The 16,896-nt window shown below is 35.9% G+C and overlaps 1 protein-coding gene across 1 annotated transcript in view; it reads right to left on the bottom strand.

Annotated features, from left to right (window-relative positions):
• Positions 1 to 16,896, bottom strand: part of AGPS (alkylglycerone phosphate synthase) — a 152,266-nt gene that overhangs the window by 84,126 nt on the left and 51,244 nt on the right. Inside the window, exons 6-8 of the mRNA XM_082689398.1 lie at positions 14,180 to 14,251; positions 12,574 to 12,653; positions 1,233 to 1,313 (exon numbers count right to left, since the gene is read on the bottom strand). Of these exons, the coding sequence (XP_082545524.1) occupies positions 1,233 to 1,313; positions 12,574 to 12,653; positions 14,180 to 14,251 (233 nt within the window). The remainder of the gene's footprint in view (positions 1 to 1,232; positions 1,314 to 12,573; positions 12,654 to 14,179; positions 14,252 to 16,896) is intronic.

Here is a 16,896-nt window from a genome sequence, read left to right on the forward strand (position 1 = left end):
GCACACTCAATGCAGTCTGTTTGAGAGTCATTCCCCTTCCCTCTCCCTCTGCTCTTCAATACCCCTCTACCCCACTCTCTCTAAAATAAATAAAATCTTAAAAAGAAAAAGAAATTAGGCATTGAAAAGTTAAATTAATAGTAAATACCAACATCTACCAGTTCATCCAATTTATCAACTTCTGAGAGTTCAATGTCCTCTATGTTCCTCCTTGCTCAATTCTTACTCATTAATTTTAAGTCACTATCAGCTCTTGCCTGAATTATGCCAGTAACCTTTAACCACCCTTATGTGCCCCCACCCAACCTCCATACAGGAACTAGCCAGAACTACCTGAATACAGAGGTAAAGTTCAAACTTCTAAAAGGGACTTTATAAGGCACCTTTCTAATCTGATCTGTTCATGTTTCCTGGCTTCATCCTTTACCACTACTACACATATTCCCATCCAACATATAAATACCAAGAATGTGTATTCTCCCATAAACACACACTAGACCTCAGCCACACTCAGCAGTCTGCAGGCCCCCCAAAAGCAATAGCTGCCCTAAACGCCTCTGCACTTCCTCTGACTGGATTGTTCTCTCCACTCCCATTTTTTGCTGACTTTCACCCATGCTGAAGTCTCATTTTAAATGCTGTGTTCCCTGTGATATCTTCTCTGTCCAATTCCTTCCCTGCTAACCCTGTCTGTTGAGCTATAACACCCTGCATTCAGCCTTCACCTTCCAATTCTCACTCTGAATCATAACTGTCTATTTTCTGTTATAAGATAAGCTTTCTGTCGTGCTCGCTTCGGCAGCACATATACTAAGATAAGCTTTCTGTTATAAGATAAGGTTTCCAAGTGTAGGGGTTGGGGTCTTATTCACTACTATGTCCTCAGTATCTAGCTCAGTGCCTGACCCACAATGGAAACTGAGCAAATCTGTTCAGAGAATGTGCTGTAAAAGATACTCCATTCATAAAGAGGACACAAAGCAGGGCACCTGGGTGCCTCAGTCCGGTAAGCACCTGACTCTATTTTGGCTCAGGTCATGATCTCTGGGTTATGAGATCAAGCCCTGAGTCTAGCTCTGTGCTCAGCAGGGACTCTGCCTAAGATTCTCTCTCTCTCCCTCTCTCTCCGTGTCCCTCCCCACACTTGCTTTCTAAGTAAATAAATCTTTAAAAAAATAAAGTATAGAGGATACATAGCAATTCTGAAAATCTTAATTAAAGAAATAACATACCTGTCTTTCCAACTCTTGTCCTGTGATACCAGCCTCCACATGAGCTGTCAGATTATTCTCATCAACCCAGAGGATTCGATTCTGTTGCAAAGGAAAAAAAAAAGTCTCATCTCCAACGTAAAGAGATTACGTACTTGTGCTAATCATCCAAATGTCTACTGACATTTTCTGAGGAAATATAACTTCCTAACTCAAGGAAGCAAGTGACAAGACAGAAAACTAGCAAACAGAGTTACCCATGCTACTACACTACCCATATATCCCAGACTACACAACATGACAGATATAGTAACAAAGGGAGTATATTACACAGGAGTTGGTTTAAAACACAGACTCTGTCTTTATTTAGGGATTAGTTTGAATTAAACTCTTCCTCTTACCTTAGCCAAATTATGTAACTAAGTTTAGTGTCTCCTCATTTGTAAAGTATGAATAGTAACACTACTCATAAGGTTGGTGTAAGGATTAAATGAGATACTGCACATAAAAATTTAGCAGATGGGGGTGCCTGGCTGGCTCATTTGGTGGAGCATGCAGCTCTTGATCTCGGGTTGTGGGTTGGAGCCCCACGCTGTGTGAAGAGATTATTTTAAAATAAAATCTTAAAAAAAAAAAAAAAAACACTTAGCATACAAAGTTCCTGGCATTCTACAAATACTCTCTGCACTACTATTAATAGTTATCAATCATATGTAACTTAAGAATATTAGAAGATGGCCACTGTGAGAGGAGAAAAAGTCACCTAAAAAGACATATGAGTATACTAAATGGCACTCCTGTTTTGTTTTTAATCCAAAATAGGACCAGGACAGAAACTAAAGCATACCCTGGCCTCCTGTTTAAAAGAAGGAACTGAGTATGAACTGGCTCAACTTAAATGTAAGACTGCCCAAAAATGTTTTTAACATTCTTGGTTAACCTATTTTTTGTATATATGAATCTTCGTGAATTATTCGCTAAATAAGTTTTAAATTTATATTAATTTTTATTTAATATTATTTTTAGTTTTATATTTAATATTACTTATTTATATTATAACTATAAATTATTATACTTTAATATAAAATTTATATTATAACATTGTAATATGAAATCTATACTATAATAATACTTAATATTATTTACATTAACTATTTACTATTATTTATATTAAAATTTATATTACTTAATATTTGTTTATATTAATTTTAATTTAAAAATTTAAATTTATTTCTAAATAAATTTAAAATTTTCAAAACAGACTTCTTCTCCCTTCTGTTTGGCTGAGCAATCAGGTTAACATATATACTCTTCTTCTGGATCCCAGAGAAGCTTTCTTTGCACTTTGATATGTTCGATTTCATGGCAATAACTAACACAGGTAAGTTTAGCTAATAATAAAAAGGAAAGAATACAACAGACAATATGAAAACTGTCTACCTATCTTTCAAATTTGCATACAAATAACTGTACTACTTAATTCACAGGATTATGATAAACATCAAATAAGGTGATATATGTGAATGGACTTTTTGTTTTGTGTTATATAAAACTCTAATTTTAATTATACTCTCACAATAAGACAACAGCAATTTTAATACAACCAAATCAGTCTTTTGGTTCTATAGCCACTAAACAAAAGGAAATATTAAACTGAAGTAAAAAGACAGAATTCAGTAATCCATTGGTACCTTATAATAACTTAGACACATCTTCTCCTCTAGTAGGCTGGCTCTTAAAGAGATTACGTACTTGTGCTAATTATATACCTTCAATTTGCCAGGAGCCCAAACATATTTTTTGTAGGGGGAAAAAAAGACTGAAGGAAGCAGAGGGAAAGAAAGAAAAAAAAAAAAAAACCCTTTATAGGTACTCACAGAAAAGCTCAAAGAAAATATATAGAATACCCTATTATATCCAGTATACACTACCCAATACAAGTTAACAATAAAATTTTTAAACCAACAGGTCCTAGTATTATTATATGTATTTAAGAAATATAGAAATAAAAAACTGGCATAGCTATCATATTTTACACATACTGTATCAGAAGTACTCTGTGCAAAATCATGCAGAGACATAGCTTATCAACTCTAAAGCAAATCACAATTTTAAGTACCATCCATCCACTACAACAGTTATAAGATAAGCTTTCTGTCGTGCTCGCTTCAGCAGCACATATACTAAGTTCAATGTTAAAAGCAGTGAATATATAAGGTTTTTCTATAAAATAAATGGTTAAAAACCTGGCATTTAAAATCCTGGCACAGAATTTTAAGCATCTACTCAGTGTTAAAGACTTTTATTTTTATATTATCTCACTTAATCTTCACAATTACATTCTGGATTATTACTGTCTCTATTTCACAAATTCATTAACAGATTTAGTGGTAAATTTGTACACAGTAAAGTATATGTATACAGAAATCCAAACACAGTCAAAACCTATTACAAAATAGGCTACTCTTAGGTGATCTTCTAAGGAAACTGCCTTTTCTTAAACTCCAGGATAAGGACAAAGGTTAATGGGGAACTTTACAGAAGAATAATCAGGCTGTTACCATCTAACATCCTGATTAATTTTGAGTGGACAACCAGGTATTATGTGCCTCCTGATGTGATGTGACGTGAGCTAGAAAAACACATCACCATCTACAAGATATCCTTGCTTTAAAAAAAAAATTTAAAAGCTATGCCTGAATCTAACTAGACTTTATATCTGACTTTGAGTTTAGAGGACATACAAAGCCTAGAGGAAGAGTTAAATGACACTAAGATGAAATGACACGGAAATTCAAAATATGACACATTTTTATACTGCAAATAACCTACATTTTCCAAAAGTCAGTAACATTCAAAAGAGGAGAAAGAAGGGGGTTTCAGATGAAATGAAACAGGGAAACAACCAAAAGCTAATATGGGCCTTGTCTGAATCCCCCTATGAAAATGAAGTATAAAAGAAAGACAATTTTGAAACAACTATAAAATCTGAATGTGAATTGGATATTAAATGATATAAAGAATTCTTTTTAAATTTTCCAGAAGAAATAATAATATAGGGAGAAATGCCTTTTAAAAACAGATACATAAGGGGCGCCTGGGTGGCTCACTGGGTTAAAGCCTCTGCCTTCGGCTCAGGTCATGATCCCAGGGTCCTGGGATCGAGCCCCGCATCAGGCTCTCTGCTCAGCAGGGAGCCTGCTTCCTCCTCTCTCTCCCTGCCTGCCTCTCTGCCTACTTGTGATCTCTGTCTGTCAAATAAAATGAGTAAAATCTTTAAAAAAAAAAAAAAAGATACATAAGTAATATTTAGATAAGTAGCATAATATCAGGCTTTACTTTTAAAATAGTCAAGAGGACAGTCTATGATGATGGAGAAGTAGAAGACCTTAGTTTCATCCAGTCCCCGGAATTCAGCTAGCTAGCTATCAAATCATTCTGAACATCTGTGAACTCAACCAGAGATCAAAGAAAAGAATAGCTGCAACTCCACAAATAGAAAAGTGACCACTTTCTGTAAGGTAGGAGGTGCAAAGAAGTGAATCCAAGACAATATATGGGAAGATAAACCACAGCAGGAGGAAAAGAGAGCCTATGTAAGCTGGCACCAGGAGGTGATATAGCAACATAGCACAAAATCAGAACTTTTAGAAGTCTGCTCCAGTAAGGGACATCCCTGCCTGAAAGGTGCTCAGTTGGCGAAGGAGGGTAGAATCCTAGGCAAGACAGAGTGGTCCCAGGATCCCTGGGTTACAGGAAGACCAGGGGTGCCTGAGTGTGCCTGGGAAAGCCAGCTGCAATAAGCAAGCCCAGGAGTGAGCTCTCAGCTCCAGGATGCCATATATTGCCACCCATGGCACAATTGGGCGACTGCTCTTTGAGCAGGGGCCCAGCAAGCAGCAGAACTAGGGAGACCTCCCTTTCTCCGCCAGGAGGACTGGCACAGATGCACACTACAGGAGTCTACAGGGTTTAGAGACTTGAAATGGGGCTGCGTGCCTGATACAGAAACACTCGGTTAGGACGGAGACCAGGGAGAAAGGAATAATTGACTTCTTTTCCCTGAGGGTGCACTGAGGAGTGGGGCCCCAAGCTTTCAGCTCCAGGGCAAGAGATTGAAAGGCTGCCATTTTCATTCTCATCCTCTAAAGTGGCAGGAAAAGCCTTCAGGGAACAAAAAGCCACATATAGCAATCCGGAGCTGCTTACTTAGCCTGGCCCCCTGGCAAGGGTGGTGAAATTCCACTGGGGCAAATACACCCCAAAATCAATGCAACAGGCCCCTCTCCCAGAAGATCTGCAAGAACATCCAGCCAACACCAAGTTTACCAATCACACAGAAATGTAAAACTCCAGCACTAGGAGAAAATAGTATACAGACTTCATGGTTTTTTTCCCCCACGATTCTTTAGTCTTTCAATTTTTTTTTCTTTTTCCCTTTTCAACCAATTTCTTGTTTTATCAACTCTTTCTTTAAAATCGTTTTTAAATTTTCATTTGTACAGTTAAACTCTATCCTTTCATTGTATTTAATTTTATTTCTGTGTGTATATATATATATATATATATATATATATATATATATATGTTTTTCTTTCTTTACAATTTTGAGATATAGTTTCTTTTAAAAAACCAACCAAAATACACTCAGGATATAGTGTACTGCTCTGTTCTGTTCACCTGTCTGTTTATATCCATTCTTTCTTTTTGTCTTTTAATTTTCATCTTTACATTTACATTCTATCCTTTCATTGCATTTAATTTTATTTTCATACATAAACAAATACTTATTTCTTTACAATTTTGGGATCTACTTTTCTAACAAACAGACCAAAATACACACATGATCCGAGGTATTGCTCTGTCTGTTCACCTGTCTGATTACATTCTTTTTTTCTTTTTTTTCAGTTTCAGGTATCTTCTGATTTGTTTAGTGTATATTTCTCTGGGGTTGTTGTTGCCATTTTAGTATTTTGTTCTCTCATTCATCTATTCTTCTCTGGGCAGAACGACAAAATGGAAAAACTCACCTCTACAAAGAGAACAAGAGACAGTACTGACTGCCAGAGTCCTAGTCAATATGGATATAAGTAAGATGTCAGAACTAGAGCTCAAATTAACAATTATGAAGATACTAGTGGGGCTTGAAAAAAACGCACAGAAGACACTAGAGAATGCATTTCTGGAGGGGAAAAAAAGAACCAAAATCTAATCAAGTCAAAATCAAAAGGGCTATTAATGAGATATAATCAAAATGGGGGCTCTAACTGCAGGATAAATGAAGCAGAGGAAAAAAAATCAGTGATATAGACAAAATGATGGAGAACAAAACTGAGAAAAAGAGAGATAAACAACTATTGGATCATGAGGGAAGAATTTGAGAGATAAGTGATACCTAAGGTGAAACAATATTAGATCACTGGGATCCTGGGGGGGCGGTGGTGTGGAGAAGGTATATTGGAGCAAATTATACTGGAGAATTTCCTTAATCCAGGGAAGGAAACAGGCATCCAAGTCCAGGAGACACAGGCAATCCCCCTCAAAATCAATAAAAACAGGTCAACACCCTGATATATAGTAAAACTTGCAAATCTCAGAGATGAAAAAAAATTCTTGAGAGCAGCTCGGGACAAGAGGTCTATAATATACAAGGGTAGAAACATTAGACAGGCAGCAGGCCTATCCACAGAGACTTGGCAGGTCAGAAAGGACAGGCATAATATATTCCTGGGCTAAATGAGAAAAATATGCAGACAAGAATACTTTATCCAGCTAGGATGTCATTCAAAATAGAAGGAGAGATAAAAAGCTTCCAAGGCAAGGACAGCAGGGTGGCTCAGTTGGATAAGCTTCTTCCTTTGGCAGAGGTCATGATTCCAGGGTCCTCGGATTAAGCCCTGCACTGGTCTCCCTGCTCAGCAGGGAGCCTGCTTCTCCCTCTGCCTCTCCCCCTGCTCCTAATCTCTTTCTCTCTCAAATAAATAAAATCTTTAACAACAACAACAACAAAAACAAACAAACAAACAAACAAACAAAAAACGTCCAAGACAAAAAGAATCTAAAAGAATTTGTGATCAATAAACCAGCCCTGCAAGAAATATTAAAAGGGAACCCTTAAGGGAAGAAAGAACCAGAAAGGAACAGAGACAATATACAGAAAGTTACTTTACAGGCAATACAATGCCACTAAAGTCATATCTTTCAATAGTTACTCTAAAGGTAAATGGGCTAAATGCCCCAATCAAAAGATACAGGGTTTAAGATTGGATAAAAAAAAAAAAAAGCAAGACCCATAGATATGCTATCTGCAAGAGACTCGTTGTAAACACAAAGACACCTTCAGATTTAAAGTGAGGGGTGAAAAACCATTTATCATGCTAATGGCCATCAAAAGAAAGCTGGGGTGGCAATCCTTACCTCAGACAAATTAGATTTTAAACTACAGACTGTAATAAGAGATGAGGAAGTACACTATATCAGAATTAAAGGATCTATTCAACAAGAAAATCTAATAATTATATATATTTATGTCCCTAATATGGGAGCAGCCAATTACATAAACCAACTAATAAAAAAATTAAAGAAACACATTGATAAGAATACAATAATAGTATCACACTCACTGCACTCACTGCAATAGACAGATCATGTAAGCAGAAGATCAAATAGGAAACAAGGACTTCAAATGACACACGGGACCAGATGGGCTTCACATATATAGTCAGAACATTCCATCCGAAAGCAACAGAATATACATTGTTCTCGAGTGTACATGGAATATCCTCCAGAATAATCACATACTAGGTCACAAATCAGGCCTCAAAAACTGGTACCAAAAGACTGGGATCATTCCCTGTATATTTTCAGACCACAGTGCTTTCAAAGTTGAACCGAATCATAAGAGGAAATTTGGAAAGAACTCAAATACATGGAGGCTAAAGAGCATCATACTAAAGAATGAGGGGGTCAAGCAGGAAATTAAAGAAAAAACATTTATGGAAACAAAAGAAAATGAAAACAAAACTATTCAAAAACCTCTGGGATGCAGCAAAGGTGGTCCTAAGAGGGAAGTATATAGCAATAGAAGCCTTTCTCAAGAAACAAGAAAGGTCTCAAATACACAACCTAACCCTACACCTAAAGGAGAAATAGCAAATAAAGCCTAGACCCAGCAGGAGAAGAGAAATAACAAAGATTCGACCAGAAATCACATATATAGTGAAACTAGGAGCTGGTTCTTTGAAAGAATTAATAAGACTGGTAAATCCCAGGCCAGACTTATCGAAAAGAAAAGAGAAAGGACCCAAGTAAATAAAATCATGAATGAAAAAGGAGAGACCACAACCAACACCAAAAAAATACAATTATAAGAACATATCATGAGCAACTATATGCCAACAAATTAGGCAATCTGGAAGAAATGGATGCATTTCTAGAGATGTATAAACTACCAAAAGTGAAACAGGAATAACTAGAAAACCTAAACAGACCTATAACCAGCAAGGAAATGGAAGATGTAATAAAAAATCTCCCAACAAACAAAAGTCCAGGGCTGGATGGCTTCCCAGGGGAGTGCTACCAAACATTTAAAGAAGAATTAATATGTATTCTTCTGAAGCAGTTTAAAAAAAATAGAAAGGGAAGGAAAACTTGTAAACTTGTTCTATGAGGACAGTACTACCTTGATCTCAACACCAGACAAAGACCCCACCAAGAAGGACAATTACAGACTAATAACCCTGATAAACATGGATGTCAAAATTCTCACCAAGATACTAGCCAATAGGATCCAACAGTACATTAAAAGGATTATTCATCGGGATGCCTGGGTGGCTCAGCTGGTTAAGCAGCTGCCTTCGGCTCAGGTCATGATCCCAGCATCCTGGGATCGAGTCCCACATCGGGCTCCTTGCTCAGCAGGGAGCCTGCTTCTCCCTCTGTCTCTGCCTGCCACTCTGTCTGCTTGTGCTCACTCTCACTCCTCTCTCTCTCTCTCTCTGACAAATAAATAAATAAAATCTTTAAAAAAAAAAAAGGATTATTCATCACAACCAAGTGGGATTTATTCCTGGAATGCAAGGATGGTCCAACATCTTCAAATTAATCAGTGTGATACACTACATTGATAAAAGAAAGAACAAAAACCATATGATACTCAGTAGATGCAGAAAAAACATTTGACAAAGTATAGCATCCTTTCTTGATTAAAACTTCATAGTGTATGGATAGAGGGAACATACTTCAATATCATAAAAACCATATACGAAAAGCCCACAGTGAATATCATTCTCAATGGAGAAAAACTGAGAGCTTCCCCTAAGGTCAGGAACATGGCAAGTACGTCCACTATCACCACTGTTGTTCAACATAGGACTAGAAGTCCCAGCCTCAGCAATCAGACAACAAAAAGAAATAAAAGGCATCCAATTAGTAAAGAAGTCAAACTCTTACTCTTTGCAAATGTCATGCTACTCTATGGGGAAGACCCAACACTCCAACCCAAAATTGCTAGAACTCATACAGCAATTCAGCAGGGTGGCAGGATATAAAATCAATGCACAGAAATCAGGTGCATTTTTATACATTAAGAATTAGAAGAAACAGATAGTAAGGAGTTGATTCATTTACAACTGCACCAAAAACCATAGATACCAAGGAATAAATCTAACCAAATAGACAAGAATCTGTACTCAGAAAAAAAATAGAACATTCATGAAAGAAGTTGAGGAAGACACAAAGAAATGGAAAAATGTTCTATGCTCATGGATTGGAAGAACAAATATTGTCAAAATGTCTATGCTACCTAGAGCAATCTATACATTCAATGCAATCCCTATCAAAATAACTCAACTTTTTTCACAGAGTTGGAACTAATAATCCTAAAATTTGTATAGAACCAGAAAGACCTTCAGAAGCCAAAGGAATGTTGAAGAAGAAAACCAAAGCTGGTGGCATCACAGTGCTGGACTTCAAGCTCTATTACAGAGCTGTAATCATTGAGTCTGTATGGTACTGGCACAAAAACAGACATATTGATCACTGGAACATAAGAGAGAACCCAGAAATGGATCCTCAACTCTATGGTCAACTATTCTTCAACAAAGCAGGGGAAAATATCAAATGGGAAAAAGGCAGTCTCTTCAGCAAATGAGTTAAGAAAATTAGAGAAGCTGCATGCAGAAGAATGAAACTGGACCATTTTCTTATACCATACACAAAAATAGACTCAAATGAAGGAGAAATCTAAATGTGAGACAGGAATCCATCAAAATCCTAGAGAAGAACACAGGCAGCAACCTCTTCACTTTGGCTGCAGCAACCTCTTGCTAGACACGCCTCCAAAGGCAAGGGAAACAAAGGCAAAAATGCACTACTGAGACTTCACCAACATAAAAAGCTTCTGCACAGAAATGGAAATAGTAGACAAAACCAAAAGACAGCTGACAGAATGAGAGAATATATCTGGAAATGTCTCATCAGATAAGGGGCTAGTATCCAAAATCTATAATGAACTTAATCAAACTCAACACCCCAAAAACCCCAAATAATCCAATCAATAAATGGGCAGAACATATGAACAGATATTTCTCCAAAGAAGATATACAAATGGCAACACATGAAGGAATGCTCAACATCTCTTTGCATCAAGAAAAAACAAATCGGGGCACCTGGGTGGCTAAGTGGGTTAAAGCCTCTGCCTTCAGCTCAGGTCATGATTCCAGGGTCCTGGGATCGATCCCTGCATGGGGCTCTCTGCTCAGCGGGGAGCCTGTTCTGCCCCCCCCCAACCCACCTGCCTCTCTGCTTACTTGTGATCTCTGTCTGTCAAATGAATAAAATCTTTAAAAAAAAAAAAGAAAGAAAGAAAAGAAAGAAAGAAAGAAAGAATAAAACAAATCAAAACCACAAGCTACCACCTCACACCAATCAGAATGGCTAAAATTAACAAGTCAGGAAACAACAAATGTTGGTGAGGATGTGGAGAAAAAAATACCCTCTTACACTGTTGGTGGGAATGCCAACTGGTACAGCCACTCTGAAGAACAGCATGGAACTTCCTCAAAAAGCTGAAAATAGAGCTACCCTATGACCCAGCAATTGCACTACACCAAAAGTACAAATGTAGTGATCTGAATGGGCACATGCACCCCCCCAATGTTTATAGCAACGATTCCTACAATAGCCAAACTATGGAAAGAGCCCAGATGTCCACTGACAGATGAATAAAGAAGATATCAAATATACATACAATGGAATACTACTCAGCCATAAAAAAATGAAATCTTGCCATTTGTAACGACATGGATGGAACAAGAGGGTATTATGCTCAGCCAAATATATCAACAGAGAAAGATAATTATCATAATATCTCACTCATATGTGGAATTTAAGAAACACAGGATCATAGGGGAAGAAGAGGAAAAAACAGAATAAGACTTAATCAGAGAGGGAGACAACCCATAAGATACTCTTAATCATAGGAAACAAACTGAGTATTCCTGGAGGGAAGGGGTAGGGGGATGGGGTAACTGGGTGATGGAAATTAAGGAGGGGATGTGATGTAGTGAGCACGGGGTATTACATAAGACTGACGAATCACTGACCTTTACCTCTGAAACTAATAATATATTATATGTTAATTAACTGAAATTAAATACAAATTTAAAAATTAAATAATCAAGAGACAAAGAAATATAAAGCCAATATGATAAAAAAGTCAATAATTACTTAATCTAGAAAATGGATATACTATTGTCTCTACTTAAGTGTTTGAAAAAAATTTCAAATTAATAAAATAAATAATAAATAAATCTTAAACTTTTTATAGTAATGAAGGCATATGCAACCACAAATATTGTTGACTATATAAAGTTTAAGTTCATTTCCAAATTAAAGCTTTAACATAGCACAATGTCCAACTCTTGGACCATAGCGAGCCATAAGGTCACAAAATAATCCTACGATTAAAATTAGTTTGCTCTCCATTCTTCCAGAAGCAAAAGTGCAAGAGCATTGAAAATTTGGGGAATAAGTCTTGGTGTTTCAAATCAATCTTAAGTAATAACACTTGTTTTGCTTTTAACAATACAAATCGGGTCATCTATTGTATCAATATTCCAACCCATGCTTCTCAAATTACCAATTTCTCAGGTCAATTTGGTAGAAATTACCAAGATTTATACCTGAGTGTGAGTGAACTTAGCTTTCTGAGACCTGAAGACAATGGTAAAATACAATGATAAAATAAGTTTAAAACAACATGTACCAAAATATACCTTTTTAATGACAACTAAGACTGAGCCATAAGAGTTTTTTTTTAAAGCAAACACTATCTTCAAGTATGTCTGAAATTATCATATACCATTTGTGAAGTATCCAAAGAAATAATTGTTCTTGTCTCATCTGGAGGACACATTAGGCCATATGATACACTTGTTCCTCCTGTCAAAATAGAAAACAATTTTAATATTTTATTTTTTAGCTACATTTCTAGGGCAAATCCCTAATACAAAGTATACAAACAGGCCCACTAGAAAAGTAATACCTATTTCTACTTTGCAAAATGTAATTTGCAAATGCTAACACACTAAAAGCAAACTCACCTTTATTTTATGCTGCGTGCCAAAATGAAGAAATATTATGGAGCTGAAAGCAATGGGATATGGCTCCATCCCCTGGGCACACTCAAGTGACGCCCCTAGCAATTTGTGAAACTCCAAAAACATGATTAGAAAAATTCTAAGCTAATGATTACTCTGGAGATATTGCTTAAAAGAAAAAATACTTCCTAATTCAACTAAAGACACCTTACCTTAATTATAAAATTCATTTATCATTTGAAATATCTTATATTGTCATACAAAAAGACTTTAATAAATTAGAATATAAGCAAGTTAAAATTGCCCAGATTATATAATATTCAAACAAATATATATGTTAATGATGAAAAGGTGATTTTAATATAGAATAAATATATACAAGTATATAATCAATGTACTCCTGTTTCCCATTAACATTTGCTATCAAAGGAAAAATGTTTTCTTGATACCAACATAAAATAATACTGCATTTAGTCCTTAACCGTGTGTCTTACCATATACTAGAGTAAATTCTTAATTGGTATTTCCATGTGTCTTGGATAAAAAAACTCCTGATATGAGTAAGAATTACAGGAGGTGGTAACCTACTATATTCAGTTTACTTTTACAAGGTGAGACCATGAACTGTTAATTAAGAGCATGCCTATAATTAGTAAATACTATTTGCTTGTCATAGTTATTTGAAATCAGAAAAATATTTCACTAAAAGCAGCACTGTGTTGTCTTCTTTTTTTTTTTTTTTCATGAATTAAAAGTATCAGCTGAAGAAGGAATCTGGAGCTGATTTGTTTGGGGTCGCACTTCTGTTTCATCAATGCTAACTGAATCAGTGAAGTCAATTTCCTTTGGCTTGTATAGGTTATTAGAATGTGGCTAATAAATGATCAAGAGATCAAATTTGTCTTAAAGGCAAATTTGTCTTAAAATGCAAAGCAATGTTAGTTTTCAACATTAAAATATATTACTGATGTGGTCATCATTGTCCTAGTTGATCTTTCACACTGCATAGTGTTCCTTCTCTAAAGTATATATTGGATATATTAAGTCTCTGAAAAATAACATTCTCTCCATAAAGAAAAAGGTTATAAAATAATTACTAAGGTGGGAACATTTTCTTATTTAAGCATTAAGTCACAGTGTGAATTGGGATCTATATGGCAAAGAACCCATGAACACATATTTCAAACAGTTTAGGTGATAGATCTACTCAAAAATGAGCATAAAAATTTTTTTCAGAATAATCATATCATAATTACAAGAATGTTTGCTTTCAATGGGATGATACCAATATTTAGAATACAAATAATTTAAATAAAAGTAAAAATAAACACATTTACCATATTAAAATTTAAAAGGCACAATACCTACCACCAATTGGTATGATACAAAGGTTATATTTGCACGCTAGATTCACAATCTTAACTACATCATCATGACATGCTGTTGAAGAAAAAAAAAAGGAAAATGAATTAATCACAGGGATGTGAACAAAATCTGGGTAACCCTGCAAAGTAAAGGTCCATGAAGTTCTTTAGTGTATAAACTTTTTCTTTCTTTATTCACTCACTAACACACATTAAACAGCTACATTAAAATAAAATGTTTACTATTTATCTTTTTAACTTTTTACTTTTAAATGATTTCATACTTATAAAAAGGTTGTAAAAAGGTACAAAGAAGTTTCTTCATCCAGCAGCCACAAATATTAACATCTTCTACTTTCAAATATCAAAATCAAGCAATTTACTATTACACAATACTATTAACTAATACATAGGCCTTATTCAAATTTTGCCTATTGTTCCACTAATGTCCCCTTTTCTGCACCAGCCAATCACACACTGTATCTAGTTGTCATGTTTCCTTACTTTTTTTTTTGAAAGATTTTATTTATTTATCTGACAGAGACAGAGAGAGAAAGTGTGCACAAGCAGTGGGAGCTACAGGAAGAGCAAGGAGCCTGATGAGGGGCTCAGTCCCAGGACCCTGGAATCTTGACCTGAACAGAAGGCAGACACTTAACTGACAAAGCCACCCAGTGACCTCTCCTTACTCTTCTTTAATCTGAGAGAGTTCCTCAGTCTATTTTTAATTTTCATGGCTCTGACACTTTTGAAAAGCACTGGTCAGTTATAGCACAGAGTATCTGCCAATTTGGGTTTCTGCCTCATCATTATATTCAGGTTACACATCTCGGCAGGAATTCCACAGAAGTGATATTGTGCCTTTCTTACTGAGTAACATCTGGAGGCACATGATATAGACAGGTCTCATTTCTGGTAATGTTAACTTTCATCCTTTGGTTATAAAGTATCAGCTAGGTTTTTCCACTATAAGAAGACTATAATTAATAAGTATCTTGTGGGGAGATAGTTACTCTATATAAATACGTTTCTCATCATACTTTCACCCACTAATTTTTGCAGCCGTTGATTCTCTACTGTTTTTTAAGCAATTTTTAAAATGCTATACATAATGTACTATGTATATTCCTTTCTATTGTACTCAACTAAAGAGTACTCTTTATCAGAGTAAAAGTTATATGAATAACAAAAACCTGACAACAGAAGATCTTAGATACAAGACACAAGATTCTAAACTTCAATTTGAGTAGCAATAGAGCATTAAGTCAAGGACCAACATGGCAAAGAAACTATCTGAGAAAGATAAATCTTTCTCCATTTAATATGGCATGGCAAAGAAGAGAAAAAGACTCCATGTAAGGAAACGATGCAAAACTCAAGTATTACCTGCTAAGAGCTTGAAAGGGAAATTAAGGATGTAAAATATACAAGTGAATATCCATTAATGAAAGTAAAAATATTGTTCTATAAGATTTATCATTTCTCAGGTTTGTTTAAAACTAGGAATATGTCATTTGCGTCATTCCAATTTTTTTTTTAAGATTTTATTTATTTATTTGACAGAGATCATAAGTAGGCAGAGAGGCAGGCAGAGAGAGGGGGAGAAGAAGGCTCCCTGCTGAGCAGAGAGCCCGATGTGGGGCTCGATCCAAGGACCCTGGGAATCATGACCTGAACCAAGGGCAGAGGCTTTAACCCACTGAGCCACTCGGGCGCCCTGCCAATTTTTTAAAAATATTTTATTTATTTATTTAACAGAGAGAGAGAGATTACAAGTAGGCAGAGAGGCAGGCAGGGGTGGCGGGGGGAAGCAGGCACACCGCCAAGCAGAGAGCCCGATGCGGGGCTCGATCCCAGGACCCTGAGATCATGACCTGAGCTGAAGACAGAGGCTTTAACCCACTGAGCCACCCAGGCGCCCCGTGTCATTCCAATTTTTAATAAAAATCCACTTTAAGTTTTCAGATTAAGCTTATAAAAATTACTATGTTTGGTAAAATTTTTTACTAAGTGGAATACCAGTTGATTAATAACTAATAAAATACCCAAACAAAAATCCTTCAACAAGACGAAACTACTTCTAGGACTGTCACCTAATCAGAAGCTTTCTTTGACCACGCTATCTGACATAGCAGAGTGACATAGCACTCCCTCATCCCACTGCTCACCTATACAGCTCTCTATTTTCCTACTGTGCCTTTTCTTCACAGCACTTATCCCCGCTCAATACATTATACGTTCATTTCTCTTTTTCCTGTCTCCTTCCTCACTAAATTGCATGGCACCTAAGAACAGATTTTTGTTGTTCACAGCTCATCCTTAATACCTGGAACAGTTCCTAGCACATATTTTCACAGGCCTAAAGTTTTGGTATTTAGACAGTTAAAAATACTGCATAAATACTAAGTTTAATAAGTGAAATGATTTAAAAATATGTAATTGTTAAGGGAGACTTTATTTTTATAAGCATACTTAGCCACAGACAACATAAATGAGTAACTATCTGTCCACACTAAGTGAAAGGCAGAGATATTCACACTGTGTTAAGGGTCACAATGGTGACAAATCCTGGTTTAAGGATGAGTCCAAATCATAAAAATTACATATATTACAAGTTCTTATGCTTAGACAAGCCCTAGACATCCTATTAAAACAAATATACAATTCAGATTCAAATTATAGCCAGACTTAAAGACATCCACAAGGATAGATCTCCTAGGT

Source organism: Mustela nivalis (assembly GCF_964662115.1).
Source record: "Mustela nivalis genome assembly, chromosome: 11".
Classification (NCBI taxonomy): Eukaryota; Metazoa; Chordata; class Mammalia; order Carnivora; family Mustelidae; genus Mustela; species Mustela nivalis.